Source organism: Choloepus didactylus, chromosome 8 (genome assembly GCF_015220235.1).
Source record: "Choloepus didactylus isolate mChoDid1 chromosome 8, mChoDid1.pri, whole genome shotgun sequence".
Classification (NCBI taxonomy): domain Eukaryota; kingdom Metazoa; phylum Chordata; class Mammalia; order Pilosa; family Megalonychidae; genus Choloepus; species Choloepus didactylus.
In genome coordinates, this window is record NC_051314.1 from 53,161,323 (window position 1) to 53,188,219 (window position 26,897).

The 26,897-nt window shown below is 35.7% G+C and overlaps 1 protein-coding gene across 2 annotated transcripts in view; it reads right to left on the reverse strand.

Moving 5' to 3' along the window:
- Positions 1-26,897, reverse strand: part of NAV3 (neuron navigator 3) — an 855,568-nt gene that overhangs the window by 601,267 nt on the left and 227,404 nt on the right. For both annotated transcript variants that reach the window (XM_037846473.1, XM_037846472.1), the window contains exon 2: positions 4,901-5,307. In XM_037846473.1, coding sequence (XP_037702401.1) covers positions 4,901-4,972 — 72 coding nt within the window. In that variant the 5' untranslated portion in view covers positions 4,973-5,307. The remainder of the gene's footprint in view (positions 1-4,900; positions 5,308-26,897) is intronic.

Genomic DNA, 26,897 nt, shown 5'->3' on the forward strand with positions numbered 1-26,897 from the left:
CGCTCATTTTCGAAGGACATTTCTGTTGGATAAAGAATCCTTGGCACAAGTTTCACCCACAGGAGAAAAACTTGCTTTCCTCTGCTCTTTCTCTGGGAATCATGATCTGCTCTGTTTGTTTTAGTTTTGCCTCTGTAGTGTTTTTTGTTTTTGTTTTTGTTTGTTTGTTTTGTTTCTTTAACATTCCTTTGTCTGTAGCTGCTTTTGCCTAGAAAACAAATTCTGGGACAAAAGTTACCCAGGAGATGTTCCCAAGTCCGTATTACCCAGCCAAAACAGGACCAGGGACTCTCCAAGGGGGCACAGACCAGCTCCAAAATGCCCTGGAGAGGGGATCAGGACAGATGTCAAAAACCTCTTTAACTGACAGCTCCCCAAAGCTGTGCTTCCCTCGCTTGCCCAACAGATGGCACCATTCAGCAAACTGTTTCCCAAAGCCCTGAGGAAGCCCTGCATCTTTTAACCTCCACCGCCTCTGCCCATCAGGGGTGGGGTTAAAACAATGGCTTCTGCCGCCTTTGTCCAGGACAGGTTGAATCAGTAGCTCAGACCTGGGACCCAGTGATCCGAATTCACAAATCAAAGGCTGTGATCAGTGTTCAGTGTGCCCCACACAACCTCCCCTGTTTTGGGGGAACAGGATTTTTATGTTCCTTACTGTCAGTAGCAGCTAGCGTGGGACTGGATCCTGAGGTGGCCTGCAGTGAGAGTGGGGGATGTGCGCCAGCAGCCACTGCACAGACAACTACTTACAGCTCTTTACAGTAGTCTATCAGCCTCTTCCCTGGATGCTGTACAGTGTTTGTCTGACTCCAGAGCCTCAGTACAGTTGTTTCAGACAGTTCCTACCTGTTTACTAGCTGTTTGGGAGGAAGGACTGAGTCCTGGAGCTCCCTACTCCGCCATCTTTCTTAAACTTGATCTAAGTCTAAAAAATCACAGGGCTGCCACTAAAATAATAGCCTCTTTCCACCTCAGCACCCCTCTTCTCTGTCAATTAACATAATCATTTATCAAATTTTACATGATTCCCCACATCTCAAACAACTATATTCAATATACTGGGGGTGTTTCACTTCTGAAATAATTGGCATCTCCTAGAAATAAAGACATAATGTATTGAAATTTATCTTGAGCTTTTTGCCTGTTAGGGTGAATATAATGCTGACTAACTGAATATATAAAATATATGTTTAGGAAGTGAACAACTGAAATGGCATCAATCTTAGACATTTCCATGAAAGTCAGTACATGTTACTTTTAATAATACTATTCATTCTTTTGGATTAGAAAATAGAACAAAATAATTCTAACAGGTCCCCAAATATTTACGGCCTTTCTATAGAAATAATCCATTGCCATGATTTCAAAATGTGTCTCCTGCTATCATTCTAAGCATTACTCAGTAAACTGTTGACAATGATAAATGTGTTGTTTTTAATACACAAAATAATCATGGAACAATAAATCAGTGTCCTAGGGCTGTCTCTACTGGAAAATACTGCAATTAGATTGGCAATAAAATCTACTGAGTTCTGCTTTTCTGTTCAAGGTCACAATTAGTTACACTGCAGTGACATTTGTACCTACTGGGCTTTCACTATTCTAGGTGCTTTTGCAGAAATAATCCCATAAAGCAATAAAATCAGTGGGGAGCAAAACACTAACACCACTGGCATCAATCTGTGAACAAAGTTCAAAAGATGAAGCTTTCAAAGGTAAAACACCTCATTATGGGCATTCAGAAGCCCTGGGATACCACACCACTTTTCCCATGCAGGGCATTCCAGAAACTGCCTGCAAAGAGCAGGATTATGGGCCAAGCCTAACCGCAAGTTCTAGGAAAAAAACAAATCACAGAAATCAAAAAGACAGATGAATTGCATCTAGCTTATACTAATCCGAGGTGATCTGAGATTCTTAGACGTATTTTCCTCAACTCCTATAAAATCCAAATCACTGGTTTATCCACAATGAAGAGGACCTCATATGACTTACAGATATGATATATTTTTTAAATTTTTTAAGTACAATTTCCTTTGTTCAGATTTAGTAAAATGATGAGGAATTATTTGAAAGAAGCCCATGAAGTCATACACACTTCTGAACTCTTCAATATTAAATATATTCTTGAGGAACTGATAATTATTTTTTAGGACCAAAACTCCTCAGGAGGTAAAAGCTGCTTCCATCTTTGTAGGAAGATACTTTTGTAACAAATCAGAAGGGATCAAGTATGTGCTCAGCATATCGTAACTCCATAATAACCTTTTCCCTAATATTTACCTGTTGACTTCAGTTGAACACATTTACAAACTCACATATTTAGTGTCCATATTTAGTGTCCTAAGTTTATATTTAGAAGTAGGGCATAATAACTACATACCCACATTTATCAAGAACAAAAGATAATGAGCTATTTGTAGACTGAACAAGAGATCAGTTGTATAGTGGTTGAAATAGGTACCTACATTCAACCCAATTCAGTGCAGCTTTCTTTGAATGCCCCCCTTATGCCAAACATTGTTAAAAGCACACACTTTTCAGCTATACCCAAAATTGCTTCAACTCTGGATTACATCATGAATTAGAATAAATGCATTTTATTTCACTGATGTGGAACATTGTGCCTGCTAAATTAATTTATCACCAAGGACTAAAAACACAAGATAATTTCTTATAATCTATACTGGTGATTGTATAGCAGCAAGGTTGTGCACAGACCTTAGTCTACAAAGATTTATAATGCTAAGTTCATTTTTCTCCTTAATACAAATGCACCAAAGTGACATTAAGACTAGATGTTTCTATTGACATTAAAGAAATCTGTATCTTAAGAATATACGTACATATTTGAGCACCTGACTTGCTTTCAGCCCTTACATATCACTGCTCCTCTGGGAATGCCCACACCAGGTGGGTGGCCAGGAGGTCATCACAACCATGTTTCCCATCTTCACACTGCTCACCAAAAATGTGCACTCCTGCCTCATCTCTGCACTGACTAGAAGGTGAGGCTCCAGTGAGATGGGGATCCTGTTGTCCCACAACACCAAGCTGGAATTTTCCCACAGAATCGTGACTTTTCATGGCTCTGCCTAACTCTATTATTATTAGTACATTCTTTATGAACTTAACAGTCCTTTGTAAATTGGCCTGGGAAACCAAGCACCATTACAGACCACAACTTAAAGTTCCACACAAGGAATTTTCAGAATGACTTTTAGAATGCATTTCACTCTTCAGCTTGCAATCCCTTTTGTGTTTACAGAAAATATCTCTCATTCAGGAAACAGAAGTATAGCACCTGCAGAGGCACTTGTCTTTCCTGTCACAGCAACAGGGTATCTATCAAAGATTAGAGTCATAAAATATTAATTGCTAACTAACTACATACCTCTTTCTTCACTTACCCAATGCAGTAGGCAAATTATCATCAGAGTTAATGACATTTTTAAGGTGAGGATAGAAAAAAATGATTAAGCAGCTCTTTAGTCTTTCAAGGTTGCAGAGTATGCTTTAGATTCACTTACCCTGACTTTTTTTTTTTTTTTTTTTTTTCTGAATTAGCACCTTAGTGGTATCAGGGAAAAAAAATACTGATCATTTGTAACACCAACAGCATTCTTGGTAACACACTTATTTTTGCAGAAACATATCTATACTGAAGTGAAAATTGTTTCCAAGCTCCTTGGATTTTAGAGTACTTTGAATTTTCTGAGATTTACTTACACTGCAGGTAGAACCAATGAATGAACCAAACTGGGCATAAATAATCCGTCCATCTCTTTGTTGATTAGTGACAGAGCCTTCACTGCAGTCCGCATTCAACTGGCATCGGTCATAATGGCAGAGCCAAATTAATAAGCTATGGACTCTGTTTAGCCTCTTCTAAATGTCTTGTCTTCAAAACTGTGAAAGAGCTAGTTGCATTCTGGGATGTACAAGGTGAGTAGTAAACAAACTTTCTAAGAGAGATGGAAAAACAAACCTTAATCATGCCCCTTAGATCCAGGTCTAACCAAAAATCTGTTTTCTATTATGTCATTATTCCTTGCTTTTTTTCCTTAGCCACTGGGTCCCCACACACCTGTTCTGAACTAACAGAGTCAATGAAAGCACTGCAAAAGGTATTATATTTTATTATGAGTTGGTCTTTCTCTCCTGGGCACCATCCTTGACCCTTCTGATAAGTGCTCTCTAGATGGTTCTCACCACAGTACAGGAGTTTAGCAGATAAGTGTTTCTAAAAAGGCAGAAAAATGAGGTTTAAGTGCAACCCTCAGTATTCAATTCCCAGCTTCTTACTCAAAAGCTCTCTAAACCTGTTTTTTTTAAAAATAACACCATCCTTTCTGGCTATTTTCCATAAGTTTCTTCAAAATCACACACAAAGAACCAAACCAAAACTGGTATTTGCCCTAAGCTCTATTTCCAGGCTAGTTGAAAAGTGATAAAACCTACGTTTTTGTGCACTAGGACATGAAATTGGAGCATTTCAAATGCTACCTATGCTTTCTAATGGCAGCAATGCAGGTGTTTCTTTTTACAAGAGCACCAACTTACTCCATTACTCCAGAAATGCCACATGCCCTACGCATCACCCAAGATCTCAGAGGCTGCTCACATATGGTAAGGCCAGGAGGTTACCAGCACAAAGTCAAGAGAAAACACAGTGAAACCATTTGCCCACTCATTGGATGGTCAAATTCAGAAGACATTAGAAACAACCACCAATTGGTAATGAAGTTCATATCTACAGCAACCCTTAGCTGTGTGGCAGGATATCTGACCATTAAACAATGTTATTTTATCTCATAAGGCACAATCATTTTCAATTCACAAAATTCTCCTTAAGCATGAACAAAAGACCAAACAAAAGGAAATTCATATGTATTACCTTCTTCTGATCTTCTAGCTTGTGACTCACCGGATTCTTCCCATGTCTGTTCATTTCTGAAGATAAATCCATCACATTAGGTCCTTGCCCTTCAAAATGGAATCTCTTCAAAAAAGCAGCCAACTAATCCAAGAGGCAATCACCAGGGAAACACTGGCATGCCACATTGCCCATCACACACCTTCTCTGAACTTCACAGACTCCAAGGAATGATAAAAAAAATCCATTCATTGTATGGAAAAAATAAATTTTGCAATTTTCTCCTGGGGCCTTCCAAATCAGCATATCGTTTTTAAATGATGACTTCTCAAAAGTGAAATATTCATCCAGGAATTTTAACTCCAATTGCTATCTTTTTCTTTCTTCACAGTTTTCCATTTTAATAAAAATTTATAGTTTCTATGAACCTGTGATAAAAAATAAGCACACAGTTAATTCCCCTCCACAATGTATAGCACAATTAGCAAAACAATTCTTACCTGAAATTTTCAATTTGGAACAAATTTTAGGCATGGATTGTATTTGACTTAAAAATAATAGTAGGTTAAAGGAATCATTCTTTACCACAATAGAATTTAGAATATCAGTTATACACCTAAACCAAGCAGAATATTAGAAACAGAAATCCACAGCACATTTAAGCTAAAAAGTAATAGGAATACACATATACTCAAACATTTGTATATGTTACACTGATTCATTCATTAATTTCAACATTCAAAGAATCACAGAATTTTAGAAAGGCGCCCAATTTGAGCAAACACACTGCTAGATACTTTGATACTTTTCATAAATAATTATACTTAAGCTTTAACTCAAATACGTAAAATAGCTATTCCTCCATTTTAAGATGAGAAAATTGAGGTTGAGAGGTTAAGCTAATTTGTGAAAGTCTAGAATAACTGGTAAATAACAAGACTAGAATTAGAATTCAGAGCTCTTTGACTCCAAAAGTCATTTTTTGTCCTATGTACTCTCCCAACTAATACTACATTATTTTGCCAAAGAAGATACCATAAATGAGTTTGTCAAGTGCCTTGTTGAATTACAGATACATCATGCACAAGTCATGCTCTTTAAAGGGGTTGGTCATCTAAGCCAGTGTTTTCCAAACCAGCTAGAAAACAGACTCACCTGGGAATAATTTTCTTTTTTAATTTTTTAACCTTATTTATTGAAAAATTAAAAAAAAAAACCAACCAAAAAAACCCCACAACATTTCAAACAAAATAAAGCAAAGGATTAAGAAAAACAAATAACCTAAAATAACTACTTTGCTTCCAATGTGTTCCTACTATACCCCGAGAAAATTAACAAACCATAACCAAACAATGGAATAAGAAAAACAAATAATCTAAAATAAGTACATTGCTTCCAACATGTCCCCACCATAACTCAAGAAAATTAACAAACCATAATCAAACAAAGGCATAAGAAAAACCAAGTAACCTAAAATAACTACATTGAAGCTAATTTTTTAAAATGCAAAAGCTTTTTTTTTACTTTATCAAAAAATTAAAAAAAAAAAATTCAAACAAAACCAAACAAAGGAATAAGAAAAACAGATAACCTAAAATAAATGTATTGCTTCCAATAGGTCCCTACTGTACCACCTGGGAATAATCTTAAACCCATAGATTCCGGGGTTCCCCCTTACGTTGCTAATTTAGAAGCTACAGTGTATGTAGCACATGGAAGTATTCCCTCTTTTAATCTCTTCTACAGCACTCTGATGCAGAAAAACCACTGGTTTGAACTGTCCCTCTAACTCAGTGTTTCCTAAACTTGCCTGAATATTGGAATCACCCGGGAAGCTTAAAAAATACTGATTCTTATGTCCCATCCCTTGAGACTGGGGCTTTAATTGGCCTGGAATACGTCCTGGGTTTTGGAATAAGTTCCCTAATGTATAAATCTCCTTTACATAAATGACCAACCACCGTTTACATCCATTAAGCAAGAGGAAGCTTCCTGTCTCAGGAGGCAGACTTTTCCATTTCAAAGCAGTGCTAGTCTTTAAACGGTTCTAATTCAGAGATGAAGTCTGCCTCCTCACATTTCTATCCATTTGTAATTATGTATATCCTTTGTCATCATCAATGCACAAAAAGATACATTTATTTCCCTTTTATATGGCAGTATTTAAAGTGTAATTTTAGTCATATTAACTACCCTTAGGGTTTGTGCACTATTGTGCATAACAGTGAAGGAAGCAGCATATGCAACAATTCTTTTTCCTCCCTTATCACTTTCTTCCTAAGAGTCTGCACTTTGTACATGTTGCATAAACTGAGCCATCCAGAACTAAGTACAAGAGTCAAACGCTGCTTTTCTCCCCCTAAGAACTCAACTCCAGATCCAACAAAACATGCTAGGTGTGACAGACATGCTTTTTACCTCAATCTATGTTCCTGTGTGTGAACCCATTTGTAAATAGATCCTTTGAAGATGTATCATCAGTTAAGATGTGGACTCATTTGTGCATAGGATCTTCTAAGATCCTACTTAGATGAGGCCCATCTGAATCAGGGTGGGCCTTGATCAGCAACACTGTAGTCCTTTATAAGCAAAAGAAATTTGGACACAGAGACAACAGGAAGAAGGAGAAAGTCAGCAGAAGCCGAAAAAGCCGAAACGAAATAGAGATTGTCAAGTGACAGGAGGCAGAGATGCAAGACAAAGGATTGTGGCAAGCCAGCACCAGAATGCTACAGATGTCTGAGAGAATGCATGGCCTTGATGATGTCTTGATTTTAGACTTCTACCCTCCAAAACCGTGAGACAATAAATTCCTTTTGCTAATCCAACCATTGTGTAGTGTATGTCATAGCAGCTCTGGCAAACTATGACACTAGGCCAAGAATGAAAGAGATGATGAAGTAGACAGATACTGTTTGACATATCAGCTTCTGAACTTCCTGTTGAACCTCTCCACCCATTGCTTACTCACTGGCTATTCCTTTGTCAACCCTTGCTCCGTCTTCAACTCCTTGCCTGCTATTCCACGTAAGCCCTTTAGTTTGTGCACTATTGTGCATAACAGCAAAGAAAGTAGCACATGCAAGGCCTTGGAAATAAGAGGGAATATGGCCAATTTGAGGAGCTGAAGAAAATTCAATGAGGATCCACTGAAAGTTTTTAAGATAAAAAACAGCAAGCAAAAAAATAGGAGAGAGCAAAACTTGTGGCAGAGAAACTGTATAGGCATTATTGGAGCAATTGAAGAAAGAGAAAATAGCATTCTGAAATAGTTTAGGAGCTGGGAGGATAGAAAGAATGCTGAAACAGACTGATATAATATTTAAAAGGTAGAGCTGACAGAATTGGTGACTGACTGAATGTGAGTGAGGTGTGGGTGTGCGATTCAAGGATATGTGAGCATCATTATCATCAATTTGGACAGGGAGGATAAAAGATTTTATAAAACAAAAACTACTTGCTAAAATCCAGAAAATTATAAGCCAATGTCACTAATGGACATAGATGAAACACTTGTAAAAAATATTAGCAAACTGAATCTAGCAATATGCCAAAATGAATCATTTTCATTTTCAACTTGCAAGATCAAGTTGAAAATCAAAAGATTGGCTTGATCACTGAAAATCAAGCAGTGTAATTCACCACATTAGTAATACATGGAAGAAAATAGTATATTCATTTATACCATTATATACCGGTGCAGAATATCATTTGATAAATTAAACATTGTTTCATGACAAAAAACTCTTGGAAAATTAGGAATAGACGGAACTTTAATAATCATCTTTTCTCTGACAAATCACACAAAAATCTCTATCAATATGATGAAAGTTAAACGTGAAAAATGGAAACAACATGAGAAAACTGGCTAACATGATTTTTATTCAACATTGTACTTAAAGTATGAACCATGCAATGAGCCAAGAAAATACTAAAATGAAAGAAAAAAGATTGAAGATGGGGATGGAGAGAAGAAGGGAAGCGTCCATAATCATGGAAGAAAGAAATAAAACTTATTATTTGTTCATGTTAGTTTGAATATATAGAAAATATTAAAGAATCAAGAGATAAATTACTAGAGTAATACTGTGAGTTCTGGCAGGCACAAGTCAATATGCAAATATTTATATTTCTGTATAACAGCAAACAAACATTGCAAAAATGAAACTTTTAAAGATACTATTTACTTTTTATAGTATTTATTATTTAGCATTAAAATATTGAATACCTGGAGTAAATTTCACAAAAGATAGAAAAAACATTAAGATTAAAGCAATAAAATGACATCAAGAGAAAAAGAAATCTAAATAAATACAGAGCCATGCCATATTCATGGATTCAAGACACAATACAGTACCTGATGCCAATTCATGCCTACAAGATTTATAGATTCTTTGTATAACCAATCAAAATCCCAATAAATCTTTCCCAGTGCTATCCTGTTGTTCTAGTACCAACATATTAAAAAGTCCCTCTTTGCCCCAGTGAGTTGACATACCACATTGCATACACTAAATTTCCAAGTAATTGTTTCTATTTATGTTTTCTATATAATTCTATTGGTCTGTCCTTTACATGTGCCAGTACTACTCTGTTTTAGTTTTTAAAAGGCTTTGTGGTATGTTTTAATATCTGGCAGGACTAGTTCCCCTCCAGCCTTTCCTTCTGTAGTGTTTTCTTAACTATTTTTGGCATGTTTTGCTTTCCCATATGAACTATTTCGTATCATCTTGTCTAGATCCATAAAAAGCAAAAAGTTTGTTGATAATTTTATTGGAGTTGATATTTTATGGGAATTAATAAATTAAAGAGAACTGAAATCTTTATGATGTTGTGTCATTCCTATCCAAGAAAACAAATCCCAATATTTAAAATAACTTGAGAAGATCCTCTAAATGCACACGGAAATGCAAAAGACCAAAAAAAAATCCAAGACACTTATGAATAACAAGTTGGAACATTTGTTCTACCAGATGTTAAGACGTATTATAAACCAACAGTATAAAAAATGGTATATAATTGGTGCAAGGATAGATAAATCAACCAATGGAACATACATAGAATCCAGAAACAGACACTTATACATATAAATCACTTGATTTATAGCTAAGGTGGAATTGCAAAGTGGTGGAAAAAAAGGTTTTTCAATAAAGAGTGCTGGGTCAATTGGATGTTCATGTGGAAAAAAAATTAAACTTGACCTCTGTATCACATCAATAATGGATTCCAGGTGGAGTGTAAATCTAAATGTGACAGAACTACAAAGCTTCTGGGCGAGTATCTTCATGATCTTAGAGTGGAGAAAGATTTCTTAAACAAGAACCAAAAGCACTGAACATAAAGAAAAACAATGAAAAATCAGAGTATGTTAAAATAACTTTTATTCATTGGATGACACTAATAAGAAAATATAAATACACCACACATTAGGAGAAGGTACCTGTTATTGGCATAACTGCATGTATAAACATCCTCAAATCAATAAGAAAAAAGCAACAGACAAAAAGATTTGAGCAGCCATTTCAAAAAAATCATAGAAAAAATATTAGGGCTGTCATGGGTTACAGATGGGTGAAGGAGTAGGTATGTTTAAGAGATAACAGGAAAGAGCCTTTTGGTGATGTTACAGTGCTATATCTTGATTGTGGGGGTGGTTACACAAGGTTGCACATGTAATAAAATTGTATAGCACAACACACTCCCCCACACACAAGTGCAAGTAAAATTGGTGAAATATGAATAAACTATGGATCGTACCAATGCCATATTCCCAGTTTTGGTATTTTTTCTACCTTTATGCAAGATGGTACTTTGGGGGGAAACTAGTTAAAAGGTATGAAGGACCTCACTGCACATTTTTTTGCCATTTCCTGTGAATCTAAAAGTATTTCAAAATAAAAAAGTAAAAAAAGAGGAAGTCCAAATGGCAAAGAAGTACATGAAAGAGCGAGCACCCTTATTAATAATCAGGAAAATGCTAATTAAAGCCAAAATAAGACCAAAATAGTGGTAATATCAACTGTTAGCAAAGAAATGGATCAAGAACACTGCTGATCAAAGTGTAAACTGGTAAACTCTTTTGGAAAAAAAGTTTGGTTTCATCCACTAAGTTTGAAGATGCACATATTTTATGACCCAACAGTACTCAAAGCACACACTCAACAAAAATGTATGTGCATGTGCATAGACAGACCGATACAAGGAAGTCCCTTTATCGTGCAGCACCACCCCCCCCCAAAAAAAAACTGGAAAAGACTCAAAAGTCCATCAACATATCAGCATTAGAATGGATAAATAACTTATGCTATATTTATGTAACAAAACAATGTAATTAAATGAACAAACTATAGCCACAGATATCAATATGAATGAATCTCAAAAACATTAAGATTCTAAGGAAGTCAAAAATTAAAGAAACATACTGTATGATTTCATTTATATAAAGTTCAAAAAACTGGTAAAACTGGATGGTGGTTACCTTTGGTGAGGGGGAGGGAAGGGGACTTGATTGGAGTTTGACTGGAGTACTACCAATATCCATTTGTGGACTTGTGTGAGCATTTACATGGATATTAGCTTTGTAACAATTCATTGAGTTGTACATTTATATTTCATAAAGCTTTTTGCATATCTAATATGCCTCATAATAAAATTTGTTAAAAAGATTCACAGACATATGTCTTTAGTATCCTCATGAATGGTCTCTCCAATAAACAACAAAAAAGAACATAAGTTTGAATGGATGAAACTCATTAGTATCTATTATTCTTATATTTAAAGGTTATGGACCAGCCGTTGGATTATAGCATAGCATTTTGGCTGGGCACAATGTTGAGCTTATCATTACATGGTCAGTCAAAAGTCAGAAAACATATTTGCCTCAACTTCCAATATATCTCCCACTCCCTTTACAGTACAGATTCATTAAAGCCTATCAAAAGTAGTTTTTACACCTGTGTTTCTTTATATTAGTATGAAATAATACTGTCAAAACATAATAAATGTTCTAAAGTATTCAAATAATGTAGCCACCCTATCTAATACTTTACCCACAGTGCTAAAAGACTTTAAGGAAAAAAAAAAAAAACCTAAACCATGCAGCACTAAGTGCCTACTGTGTGCTCAGCACAGTAAGGCTGCAAAATTGGAAAATTTAATATTCCAATCTGTGTCTTAAGGGGCTTAAAGTCTAGTGGAGAGTCAGATGTAACTAAAACTAAGCAGAAGCATCAACATACTCTTTTCAACCTATTCCTAGCTCAAAACCTTAGAATACTGATGAGTTTACAGCAATGGTAAAAGGCAACTTTGTGTGGAGAGAATTAATAAAAAATTATGCACATAAAAATTAACTTCAATATGATTTTAGTTGATTTTAAATGCATAAAATCTAATAGGACTTATTTTTGTGAAATGAAAAGCCATTTTAATGAAACCAAGGCAGCTGGCAAAGAAAAAGAACAGATTTATGTATATTAAGATGATTCTGAAAGGTTGTTTTCTCATATGAAAGTAATTGTCACTATGTTGTATTACTTTCCTGCCACTCTTACAATGATTCAGTGGTTGGGTTTGATAGTGAAATCCTATCACTTTATGCATAAGTATAAACAGTTTCATTTTTCTGCAGCTTAAGAGAAGGTCTCCCTATTACTCAGACTCACCCAGGAGTCACTCACTCAGATTGAAGATGAAAAAGGACCAAGAAAGTAAGATTGTGAAAGGATCTTTGAGAAAAAAATATTTTGGAGAGTGACTGGGGTGTGTGGACCATGCAGAGACCTTGATGTATGTTCCCTGCAGTTGAGGGGTATCAAGGCCCTGTACCTATGCAAGCTAAAGTGACCTGTGGCAGCAGGGTGGAGGGATGCATCTGAAAAATATACACAGACCTCTCTTAACAAGGATCAAAAATGTACAATTCTTAGGAACAAGATGTAGAATTTGTGATATGAATGTTTGCCAGAGTTCATTTATGAGAGAGATCCCTCTCAAAAGAGTGACCTGACAGAGTAAGGGGACCTCTGCAGGAGGATGCTGCATGTACTGCTGGGAGCAGAAGCTGGGGAGAGATCTGGAATGTCCAGCTCAAGAAGAGGCCACTACCCACATAAAGAGAGGTAAGATCAAAGGGGCTCAAAAGTAGATCCTTCCAAGAACACTGATAAATAACCATGAGAAAGTCAGTTTTAAACATCTCCCAGGTCTATAGAGAATGAAGCCATTTTACAACAGTTGGTACTGTAGCAATAATAAATTTTCTGACCTTCATACCTCTCCCCTCTTCTCCACCTCCCCAACAAAACCCTAGTGACTAGGGGAGGAGGTAAAAGAAGAAAGTCGTTTCCAAATGGTAAAGTGTGGTAGGGAGAGGCACTGGTCAGTCTCCAGCCATGGTTTGGGTAAAGAGGAAGAAGCTTTTGAATAAAGATGTAAATGTTGATATTGAAATAAATATTCTAAATTCTGAGTTGAGATTTGTTTCATGGCCCAAAACATAAATCCCATTTTTTTCTAAAGGTAAACAACAAATCACAGATGCATAAACCATTAAAAATGTCTGGAGAGTTCTTCAGGAATTTTAACAATTGGGCAGAGGAGAAATGTCAGTTTACTCTTTGAACTTTCATATTGAACTGCTACAACATCTACAAGTGGCAGCATTTCTAAAAGACAGTGAAAAGGATCCAAGCCCAAATGGAAAGAATGAAGAAGTTGCTTCAGTAGAGGAGAGTCTTAGGGCCAGTAATTCCACTTATTCTCCCACCAACATTTCCCAAACCAAGGCTCCAGGGTTACACACCATATAGGACAGTACTGCTATAAAAAATTTGAAACTATTGGAATAGTACAACAGCTCAAATAAAACACTGAAAAATTTGGTAAACTTCAACTAGAATCAGGGAGAGAAGGAAGTCAAATAGCTACAGCAGAAAATACCATACTTAACAAAGAACTATCAGAAGAATATAAAGAATATACAGGGTAGGATACCATTTATATGAAATTTAAAAACATGTAAACAAATAACTATCATTTATAAATACAGAAGAATATAGGAAAAGTGTAAAAATATACATGAAACAATAAATGCCTTAAAAGTCAGGAACAAGACAAAAGATGCCTACCATCACCTTTTCAATAAAATATTATACCACAGGTCCTCATCACCATGGTGAGAGAAAAATTAAATAAGAAATATAAGGATAGGAAAGTAGAAAATTATTATTTTTATATAATATTATTGGCTATATAGAAAATTCAAAAAAATTATAAACAAATTATTCAAAAGTTATAAGGCCATCATATATAATATACTAGCAAAATATACCTTTATATCAATGGAAGGAAGGAAGGAAGGAAGGAAGGAAGGAAGGAAGGAGGGAGAAAGATTTTAAAACAGATTTCATTAGTAAGAGAAACAGAATATAATGTTCTTAAGGATAAAAACTAGCAAAAGATATGACTTTTATATAGAAAGGTCTTTTTGTTTAATTGAAAGACATGAAAAGTATCTATGTAAATGGAGAAATAACCCATGTTCATGGATAACAGAATTCAATGTCTGAAAGACGTCAATTGTCCCCCAATTATTCCATAAATTCAATTCATTTCCAATCAAAATCTAAACAGGGATTTTAATCTAACTTAAAAAGCTGAGAAAAAAAAACATATATAGGAGCAATGGGATAAGAATAGCCAAGACAATTTTGAAAAGAGCATATTTTCATAGATATCAATGTTTATATACAAAGCCATGGAATTTAAGACAGTGGGTTATTGGCTAAAGGGAAAAACAAATAGATCACTGAAGTAGCATAGCTCAGAAACAAAAACAAGCATGACCACATATTAATATGCAGAACAATGAGGAAAGAATTGACAATTAAAAAAAAATAATTCTGGGACAATTGGTTATCCACATGGGAACAAATAAAGAGATTTCTTAAACAAGACATAAAAAATACACACTCTAATGGAAAAAAATTGACAAAATGACTAAAATAAACTGTACAATGAAAATCAGCATATAAAATAGAAAAGAAAAGCCACAGGCAGGAAAAAATATATTGTTATATGTATGTGTGTATGTACTAAAAACAGAATTCTTACAAAGAAATTACAACAAAGAAGGAAAATGACACAATAGAAAAAGGAGCAAAGTATATGAATATGCAATTCACACAAGGGCAAACATGGATGACCAATAAGCATATGAGAAAAAGTAACTGGGGAAATTGCATTTTTTAAAAAGACACTATACCCCACTGAAGAGACTGTTATTAAAAAAACAGCAACACCCAGTGTTGGAAAACGTGATAATACTAGAAGTTCCATTAACTGCTGGTGCAAGTGTAACTGGTGATAGTAATTCAGCAAAATCTAGTGAAGTTGAATGTCAGCAGACCCCCTGATCCAGCAAATCAGTTCTTAGAGAGGAATCTGTTGACCAAGATACAGATATGACAAAGTTCAATAAAGCATCCCTTTTCACTGGTGAAAAGCAAAATAGAAATATTCCAAATATCTAAAATTAAGATAAATAATTTGTGGTATATATTTGTAGAATGGCATGGATTATACAATTTAAAATGAATGCACTAGATCTCCATATAACTAAATAGATACGTTTGATAACATAATCATGAATCAAATAATGTATTTCTGCTTCACAGGAATACATTATGATACTGTTTACAAGAAGTTTAAAAACATGCAAAACCACTAAATATCATTTAGAAATACATACCAATATAGTAAAAGCATAAACTCTATAAGAAATTACAAATCCTAAATTCAAGAGACCAGTATTTTTCAGGGGTGAGTGTGGTTGGGGAGGGGTACACAGGGAGCTTTAATAATGACATAATATAACATTTCTTCAAAAGTTTTCTAAAGCAAAATGTTGAAATGTAACAAAACTAGATGTTGAGTACACAAAGGTTATCAATATTCACTCTGCTTCTCTAAACACTTAAAATAGTTCATAATAAAAACAAGAACTGCTAAACAACTAAATTGAGAAGTTATAGAATATAAAATTATTTATTGTACACAAATTGATCAACCAAACAATCAACTATTGAACTATATCAAGCAGTTTTCTGTAGTCGCAGGACCTCCCCATAGGGGCATTTGGCAATGTGTTGGAGGACCCTGTGTGGCTGGCCCATCAACTGGAGGACACTGCTAGTATTTATTGGGGGCAGGATGCTAAACATCCTGCAATGCATGGTATAATCCAGCACAAGGAAAATTTGTCCCCAGATCACCTGCTACTGGACAAAGGCACCAAGTGCCTCAGAAGAGTGCCTGGCTTGGCAACAGTGTTAGCTCAAGGCCCTCACTGTGACAAGATGGCCTCTTGATAGTCTTCCTTTGGTAAACATATTTCCAGAGCCTCCTATGTGTCAGTGATGGTTCTAGGACCAGGAAGAGAAAAGATGCATAAAGTTCTATACCTCTATTCTCTCCACCCCCACTTCATAAAGCTGAATTCCCTGCTTATCCTCTTAGCCAAGGAGTAAGACTCTATCAAGTTAACCCCGGGAAATCTTTACACTCCATCTGATTCTACTGTTACACAATTAAAGGGCTAATGGCTGTCCCATAAATGCCCCCCCCCAAAAAAATTAATCTCTTTTTGTATCTTCACAGAGAATCTGACAATAAGAAAGTCAACACTAATGTAACACAATTCTATTGGTTAGTTTTCAGAAAACTGCAACCCAATTATTTAAAACAAAACAAGCTTTTCTCTTATATACAAAGTGCTCAGGAAAAATATTAAAACATACTGCCTTATATTGTGCTTCACAAACTAAGTTCTTGTGAAATTCCTTCTTCCTTAGTTGTGATACATAGGAGAAATAAAAACAGCAGGGGAAAACATTATGTGCCTTTCAACATGGCTGTTCTGCTTCATTTCTGTAGACTGGAAATAGGAGGTTATTTGCCTTTATCAAATAAATTAGCTCTGAAGCCCACATTTAAAAGAACATACCCTGGTTGAGCAGGAAGTTTGGACTTGATTAGTTTGAGATAAAATGATGCAAGGAAAGCTAAATATCATTCTGAGTCAATAATTGTATGTATTATAGAAACAAGACAGTATAAAACATTGATATTCTCAGGAACTAAGGATAAGTAGAAAAAGCTTGCATCTTTAAGCTATATTTGCTTTTGCCTGAAAACACAATGTAGTAATTCAAGGCCAAGTGACAGGAAATTAGGGTTTCCTGGCTGACATCAATTCAATCTTCAATAATAGTTCTGAAATGGAGTTTCGGAGCTCTAAAGAGAGGGAAAACACACATACAATATTTGTAACAACTCAGGTCACAACCCAGATGATATAGCACACATCATGTGGATAAAATTATGATGTATGCTTACAAACATGCAGAGCCTTATTACGTAATTTTAATCAAACCTAATATTTGATTGGAGTCTAACATTTAAACTGTATGTGGACTGATTATTTAGAGAATACAGGCTCCCACAGGAAGATCTGAAACTCATGATTTTCTCATTGCAACAGCAAACAGAGAATCATTTTACCCAGATAACAAAAAAATGTTAATATACTAAGGATTGGTGACTTAAGAAAAGTTTTTTAAAATTAAAATTTGATTTCTAGACTTCTTGCTATGAAAGAAGTGCTATCTACATCATTCCCTCTAGGAGAAAGAAGCGTTTCTCACCTTCCCTACCCAAGCTCATTCTCCATCATATAAGTCTTTAGTTCAAACTGTCCTGAGAGCAGAGACTGTTAATTGTTAAAAATATCCATTCTCTACTTGTCTTCAAGGTTTTAACTGTGAACTTGACCTCAAAATGATAGCTTATAGGGGGAACTTCCAAGGAAGATGGCGAAGTGGGGAGTTCCAGAGCTCACTCCTCCTTCAAATCAGCTAGTAGACAGGAAAGAATTGTCTGAAACAACTGTTCTGTGGTTTTAAGGCCAGGGGAGCATGATACAGCATCGAGGGAAGAATGCAAGGAAGGGTCTGTGAAATGGCGGTAAAGAAAAGTCAGTCACTCACTCCAAGACAGCTCCCAGCACCAATACCCATTCTCCAGTCAGGCTGTCTTGGGGTCTGGTCCCTGGCTGGCTGCTGTGGATGGAGAGGGATGCAGAAGTCCTCTTCCCCAAAAGCAAGGAGCAGGGCATGGCCAAGCGCTGATCACAGCTTTTGATCAGCAAATTCAGATCGCACAGTCCCAGCTCTGGACAGGGATGGACATGGCCACTGTTTCAACTTCATCCTCAACAGGGGCAGAGGTGATGGAGGTTTATACACAGTACCTCTTTAAAGCTGTGGGGAACAGTTTGCTGAAGAGCACCAACTGCTAGGCAGGCCAGAAATGTGCAACTTCAGAGAGTCGTCAAAAAGACTTCTGGTGTCTTTCCTGACCATCCCTCCAGAGCTCTTTGGAGTTGGTCTGCACCCCGGTCATGGGTCCCTGGACCTATTGTCACAGGGAAATACTGAATTGGGAAAGTCCTCTCTGGGATGAATCCCCTGACAGAATTTGTCCTCTAGGCAAAAGCAGAAAGAGGAAATGAAGGGAGTAGAAAAAGCACTACAGTGGCAAAACAAAAACAAACAGAATGATCAAGGTTCTTGGAGAAGGGGCAGAGGAAAGGAAGCCTTTTCCTCAGGATAAAACAAGTGCACAAATAGGGCAATCTTAAAAATTTTACTGCAATCCAGGGAAAGAATCAGTTGAAGAAGAGATGGAAGAATCTGATCAGTTAACACCAGCTACTGTAAAAGGTCTAGAATAAGATGAACCAAGAGTCAAAGAACAGACTTAACACAAAGATGATCAACAATAAAATTCTTAGAAACACATGAATAGCCTACTTTGACTCTGGAAGAAATAGAATACCTCATCAGACCAACTACAAGTAGAGAGATTGAATTAGTTGTCAAAGACCTCCTAACAAAGAAAATCCTAGGAGCAAATGGCTTCACAGTTGAATTCTAACAATCATTCCAAGAATTAATACCAATCCTGTTCAAATTCTTCCAAAAATTTGAAGAGAAGGGAACACTACCTAACTCATTCTATGAGACCAACATAACCCTAATACCAAAGCCAGATAAAGATACTACAAGAAAAGAATATTACAGACCAATTCCTCTTATAAATATTGATACAAAAATACTTGCAAATTGAATCCAACAGCACATTAAAAGAATCATATGCCATGATCAAGTGGGTTTATCCCCAAGTATGCAAGTGTAGTACAACATAAGAAAATCAGTTAATGTAATAACCACATTAACAAATTGAAGAGAAAAAAATACATAATCATTTTGATTGACACAGAAAATGCATCTGACAAAACCCAGCATCCTTTCTTGATAAAACACTTCAAAAAATAGGAATAAAAGAAAATGTCCTCAACATGAGAAAGACCATCTATGAAAAGCCCATTGTTAATATCATACTAAATGATGAAAGACAGAAAGCTTTCCCCTTAAGTTCTGGAATAAGACAACAATGCCCACTCTTACCACTATTATTCAACATTGTACCAGAAGTTGTAGCCAGAGCACTTAGACAAGAAAAACAAACAAAAGGCATCCAAGTTGGAAAGGAAGAAATAAAATGTTCACTATTTGCAGATGACATGATACTATATATATATATAAAAAAAAAAATCCCAAAAATTCTACAAAAAAGCTACTAGAGCTAATAAATGAGTTCAGCAAAGTGCTGGGGTAAAAGATCAACAAGCAAAAATCAATAATGTTTCTAAATACAAGTAATGAGCAATATGAAGAGGAAGTCAAGAAGAAAATTGCATTTACAATAGCAATTAAAAGAATCAAATATCTAGGAATTAATATAACCAAGCTGTATAGGATATATACAAAGAAAACTACAAATCTTTGCTAAAAGAAATCAAAGAAGCTCTAAATAAATGGAAGGACTTTCCATTTGCATGGATTGGGAAACTAAATATTGTTAAGATGTCAATTCTAACCAAAATGAATTGCCTATTCAATTCAATCCCAATCAAAATTCCAACAGCCTACTTGGCAGAAATGGAAAAGCCAATTACCAAATTTGTTTGGAAAGGTAAGAGACCCCAAATAGCCAAAACCATCTTGAAAAAGAAGAACAAGTCTGGAGGACTCACACTTCCTATCATTAAAGCTTATTGCAAAGATAGAGTGGTCAAAACAGCATGGTACTGGCATTGGATATATATATTGACCAGTGTAATCGAACTGAGAGTTTAGAAATAAGACCCTCACCTTTATGGCCAATTGATATTTGACAAGGCTGCCAAGTCCACTCAACTAGAAAGGAATAGTCTCTTCAGCAATTGGTGCTGGGAGAACTGCATATCCTTATGCAAAAGAATGGAAGAGAACCACTAACTTACACTGTATATAAAAATTAACTCAAAAATGGATCAAAGGCCTAAACATGAGAGCAAGGACTATAAACTTCTAGAAGAAAATATAGGGAAGCATCCTCAAGATCTTGTGGTAGGCAATTGTTTCTTATACTTTACACTCAAAGCACAATATGAAAGAAAAAGTAGATAAATGGAACCTCCTCAAAATTAAAAACTTTTGTGTTTCAAAGGACTCTGCCAAGAAAGTGAAAAGGCAGCCTATTAAATGGGAGAATATTTGGAAATCACATATCTGATAAGATTTTAATAACTAGAATACATAAAAAAATTCTACAACTCAACAAAAAGACAAACAACCCAATTTAAAAAATGGGCAAAATAAACTTGCATGTAACTGTGCCTAAGAGTGTCCCTCTGTGTACCTCTTTGCTGCTCAGATGTGGCCCCCTCTCTCTCTCTAGCTAAGCCATCTCGGCAGATGAACTAACTGTCCTCCCTGCTACGTGGGACCTGACTCCCAGGGGTGTAAATCTCCCTGGCAACACAGGATACGACTTCTGGGAATAAACCTGGACCCAGCATTGTGGGATTGAGAACATCTTCTTGACCAAAAGGGGGATGCAAAATGAAACGAAGTAAAGTTTCAGTGGCTGAGAAATTTCAAGTGGAGTCGAGAGGTCACTCTGGTGGACATTCTCATGCACTATATAGATAATGCCTCTTAGGTTTTAATGTATTGGAATAGCTAGAAGTAAATACCTGAAACTATCAAACTCCAACCCAGTAGTCTGGACTCCTGAAGACGATTGTATAACAATGTAGCTTACAAGAAGTGACAGTGTGATTGTGAAAACCTTGTGGATCACACACACTTCATCTAGTGTATGGATGGATGAGTAGATAAATGGGGACGAAAACTAACTAAAAAATAGGGTGGGATGGTGGGGGGATGATTTGGGTGTTCTTTTTTACTTTTATTTTTTATTCTTATTCTGATTATTTCTGAAGTAAAGAAAATGTTCAAAAAATAGATTGGGGTGATGAATGTATAACTATATGATGGTACTGTGAACAGCTGATTGTACACCATGGATGATTGTATGGTATGTGAATATATTTCAATAAAACTGAATTTAATTTTTAAAAAATGGGAAAAAGACATGAATAGACATTTTTTTCCAAAGAGAAATTTCAAATGGCTAAAGCTTATGGGAAAATATGCTTAACATCACTAGCTCCTAGTTTTGATGCAAATCAAACCACAATAAGATACAATTTCAAACCCACTAGAATGGCCACTATTGATAAAAACAGAACACAAGTTTGGAGAGGACGTGGAGATAAGATCACACATTCACATGCTGGTGCGACTGCTGTGGAGGACAGTTTGGCGGTTCCTCAGGAAGCTAAGTATAAAACTGCCATATGATCCGGCAATCCCACTACTAAGTATTTACCCAGAAGAACTGTAAGCAGGGACTCGAACAGACATTTGCACCCCGATGTTCATAGTGGTATTATTCAGAATTGACAAAAGAGGAAAGCAAATGATGTGTCCATCAGCTTTATAAATGGATAAACAAAATGTGGTATATACATACAATGGAATATTATTCAGCTGTAAGAAGGAATGAAGTCCCGATGAATGTAACAAAATGGTTGAACCTTGAGGTCCTTACGTTGAATGAAATAAGCCAGATACAAAAGGAAAAATACTCTGCAATCTCACTGATATGAATTAACTATAATAATCAAACTCAGAATTAGAATCTACCAGAGGATAGAATGGGGGTACAGAATGGGGAGCTGATGCTTTGTGAAGAATCTCTATTTAGGTTAATTGTAAATGTTGGAAATGGATAACAATGATGGTAGTGCATTACTGTGAGTGAAATTAATAGCACTTAATTGTGCTTGTAAATGTGGTTAAAAGGGGGAGTTTTGGATAGTGAAGGAAAGTTAGGAGACAAAATATAGAACTGTTTAACACAGTGAACCCTGTTGTGGATAATGAACTGTGGTTAATAGTACAAATATAAGAAAGTTCTTTCATGAATATAATAAATGTATGACACTATTACAAGGTGTTAATATAGGATTGGATACAAAACATGCCAGTGCACAAGGGTACTCAGAAGGATATAAAGTATGTTTTATGCAATTGATCAGTTTCCAGATATTGGAAGTTTTATACGGAGTCATATTCAAATTATAGAAGAGATTCATATAATTAATTTATTTTAATATGCTCAAAAACTTTAGGTCTTCAGGTATAAACATGAAACACAAAGATATACTCTGTTATGTATATATATTCATGATAAGTTGAGTATAAATATCTTGAGAAATATAAAATATAGTCAAGAGCTATACTCACATTGCCTTCTAGTACCCCTCTAGCAATGTTTTCCTTAAGTGCACAGACAAGACTGCCTTATTTTTTATTCTTCAGCAATAACTTAACTTAGCACAGAGTTTAATAAATGATATTGCAAAATAAGAAGGAAACAGTAAGAAGGAGAGGAAGGGAAGGAGGAATACATTAGGCAACCAAAGGAATTTTATAGTCAATCCTAATTATTCATCATTTTTCTCTCTGGAAATATGGATCTTATTTTCAGATTAATAGTTTAGTAACAGAGAAGACTGTTCAATAAATGGGAAGTGTGTGTATAAAAATATTTAAATCACCCTTAACACATCCACACTAACACAGATTTTATGTTTTAGAAGTTAGAATTAAACTGGACTTAATGTTTCTATATTATTTTTTAAAAGAATATCCTAAGCAACTAGTATAAAATAGCTACTTCAAAGTACTTTGGTTACATGTAATTTATTTACAAGCTATGAATATGTATGATGGTTCATTTTATTTGTCAACTTGGTTAGGTTATGGTGCCCAGTTGATTGGTCAAACACTGGATGAAAGGTCACTGTGGAGGTATTCTGTATGGGATTAGTATTTATAAGCAGTTAACCTTAGATATAGGAGATTATCTATATAATGTGGTGAGCCTCATTCAATCGATTGGAGATCTTAACAGCACAAACCAAGAGTTGCAGACATCAGAAGGAATTCTAGTTCAACTACATCCTCCACTTCTTCTTGAGTTTCCAGCCTAAGAAATTCAGACTCAAGAATTCAACATCGTACTCACTAGAACTTCCAGCCTCCAGCCTGCCTAAAATTGACTTGCCAGCACCCACAATCACATGAACCAAAACCTTATAAGAAATCTCTTCATAAGTGTGTGTGTTTCTACAATCTCTCTCTCACACACACACATCCTGTTCGTTCTGTTCCTCTGGAGAACCCTGAGTGACACAGTGTGTTAATTACAAATCACTCTTATTCATAAAAGCTAGTCAGGCATTCCTTCATTCAATTAATATGCATTTAGAACCTACTAAATGCCAGGCATAAAATCTACTATATAGTATAAAGACACAATAAAATGGCATTTCCTCAAACATACTCTGTAACAGAGACATTTGAAAATGACAAGCTAATCCTGTTCCCAACTACCTAAATTAGTCAAATTTTAATATAATTGTTATTTAAATTTTTGGAGCATAGTTTCAGAAAAGAAAGGACAATGGAAAAATATTCATGAAAAATGATTGGTTTTCAGGTTGTTCCTAAAGAAGTGAAAGGACATAACAGGGTTTACAAAATGATAGCCTCTACCTGGCCAGGAATTTAGGCATCAGGGTATAGGTGGGCAGGGGGAGGGGGGGGCAGATGGATTTCAGGAGGGATGTTACGGTTCCATTTTGTTTGCTTTGAAAATTCTTAGGCGAAACATGCATTGCCAATTTGCTACAGGCCTTGCCAACACTTAATGTTTTATAACTAGTTGCTTTATAAATTCATAGTAAATGACAGAATGTGATTAGTGCATTTGAGACTGCAACCCTTAATTCAGAAGGGTAGAGAAGAGGAAGAACTTTCCATTTGAGGGAACAGGGGAGGAGAGAATGGTCCAGGTTTGTTTGGGGAGCAGGAGTAGATCATATGATTTCATGCATGGGTTTAGACCTATTCAGGAAGAATGAAGCCATCACTTGCTTTATTAAATGGTATAGCTTTAACCGAGACAGTCAAATTTGGGAGAGTAACAAACAGGAAACAATTTAAAAACAAAATAAAGTGAAAAAAAGATAAACAAAAAACAGGTGACCTTGGTGCTATTCTCAAATGAAAAATCACTGATTCTAATGGATGGCCCATTTTATTGTCTTAAATTACAAGCAGGAAACACTGCAGAAATATCTTTACCTATTGTCAGGATTCAATCATGTCCCCCATAAAGACATGTTCAAGTCCTAAATGCCAATCCTGTGGGTGTGAACCCATTTGTAAACAGGACCTTTGAAGATATGTTTAGTGGGGGCAGGCTGAATGAGGATAGGCCTTAATCCAATACGGCTGAAGTCTTTATAAGCAAAGGAAATTGCACACAGAAATGGGAACCAGAGGAGGATACAGTAAGAAACAGATTGGCATGTGATGAAGGATTCCCAGAAAGCTATCAACAGAATGCTACAAACTTTGGAGAGAGCAGGGCCTTGCCAACCCATTGATTTTAGACATCTAGCCTCCAAAACTGTGAGTCAATGAATTCCTCTTGTTTAAGCCAACCAGTGTGTGGTATTTATCATAGCACCCCTGGCAATACAAGACAACTATTTTGGCATTAAAATGTAAACATGTATTATATTTCATAAAAGATTTCAGAAATATTAGTTCACATGGTAGATGACTGTTTTTGATTAACAAAAAATGGCTAAGTTAAGGCACAACATGTATTTTCTTTTGATCGCCTCTCATAGAGGTAGTCTTACTAAATTTGCTCAGAAATGGTACAGAAAAAAAATAAAACTCTTTGGCATCTCAATAAAAGTAATTTCGTGGTATGCCTGTAAGAAGACTGGTGCTTTTCCAGGACCTAAAACATGTTGTGAGCCCAAAAGAAGGAAATGACATTTCTATCTGATTTAAACTCTTCTTTAATGGTGATCATAGAAAAGTATTTGTATTGGTGCTGTGGGTAATGGAGTTATTATTTGACCTGATGCTCTTCTTTCAAGTGGACCACAGATTATATAATAACAGCTTACACATATGTTACCTCCTATAAGTCTTTCACTGTACTAAGTGCTGCATGTGTACTGGCTCATTGCTTCCTCACCAAAACCGTGTGGGATTGACCTTTTTATTGTGTCCAAATCAAGATGAGGAAATTGAAGAATAGAAATATGAAATAACCTACTGAGGGCCATATAGGCAGTAAATGGTAGAACTAGGCAGCCTGATTTCAAGTTAAAAATGTACTTTTAACCACTTTGCTTTCCTGCTTGGAACAAGCTGGCCTTCAGGTATTATTTGTTCGATGAGTGAATAGAAGGTAGTAAAAATACCTACCTCATAGATGCAGCGGAAGAACTGGTTTTTAAAATTTATTATTAATCACTTTTGTATAGTATGCTATAACTTATAAAGTATTTTTCCATCTCATATCATTAGAAAACTCCTTTTAGTCAACAAAGCACAGTACAATGATTTGCAAAATAATAGCAGCAAACAGCTGTGATTTAAGTTACTTGTTTCCATCTGGCTTTCAGGTTCCTCTTCTGTAAAATAAGAAACCTAAAGAACATCTAAATTTCCTTGATTCTCTAACTCAGAATGGTTTGTTCACGGTCAACAATTCTGTCCAAGGAAAGGGCATATTTCTAATTGCAAATTCAAGTTTTTCCAAGTAAAATGAATTCTCTTTGTTAGACGTCTTCCGTCAGGACTCTTGCTTCCTGTAAAATTCTGAGCTGTTCCACTCCAGCTATTGCTCTTTTTGTCCTTTATCCTCACCTTTATCCCATTTTGTGTACCCAGGGATTCACTGCTTACTCTTAAAATCTCAATCTCCCACCCCCTCATCAACGATACCTTGGTATTTCATTTCTTCAGGGGCAGTTTAATCAGATAAACTTGGAAGACATAGCACCCACAGAAACAGGCTGCCTTTGTCTTTTATACAAATGCTTTAACACTTTCACTAAAAATGCACAGGCCTCCTTAAGAAAGGTCTTAGTGGGCTTCTTGATAAGTAGGTCAAGCATTCTGACAAGCTGATAAGAAGGATTTTTTTGTCCCTTTCATAGTCCAATGTGGGCAGCTGCCTATTCTACACCAATATTCCTATTACTGGGATTTTATTGCTTCTGAACTACCTGAGGCATGAGGTATCGTGTATTATTTTTCTCTTCTTCTCTGACAAGTAGAGAGAATGAAGAAATTTCTTTCAAAGAATTAAAGAGACAGTCAAAAGACACACATTTCTGACACAGAAGGGCATGCCCACTTAAATTAGGATAGGGATATATTGAAGGTGCTATGTTTTAAATTTTGAAATCACTTTAAATTATAGACAAATGCAAAAATAACAGAGTTGCAGCATACCCTTCACCCAGCTTCTCCTAGTGTTAACATATTATGTAAACATAGTATGATTATCAAAATCAAGAAATTAACAATGATAAAATACTATTAGCTAACTGTAGATCTTATTTGAATTTCCCCACTTTTCTCACTAGTATCTTTTTTCTGTTCTAGGAATCAATCCAAGATTCCAC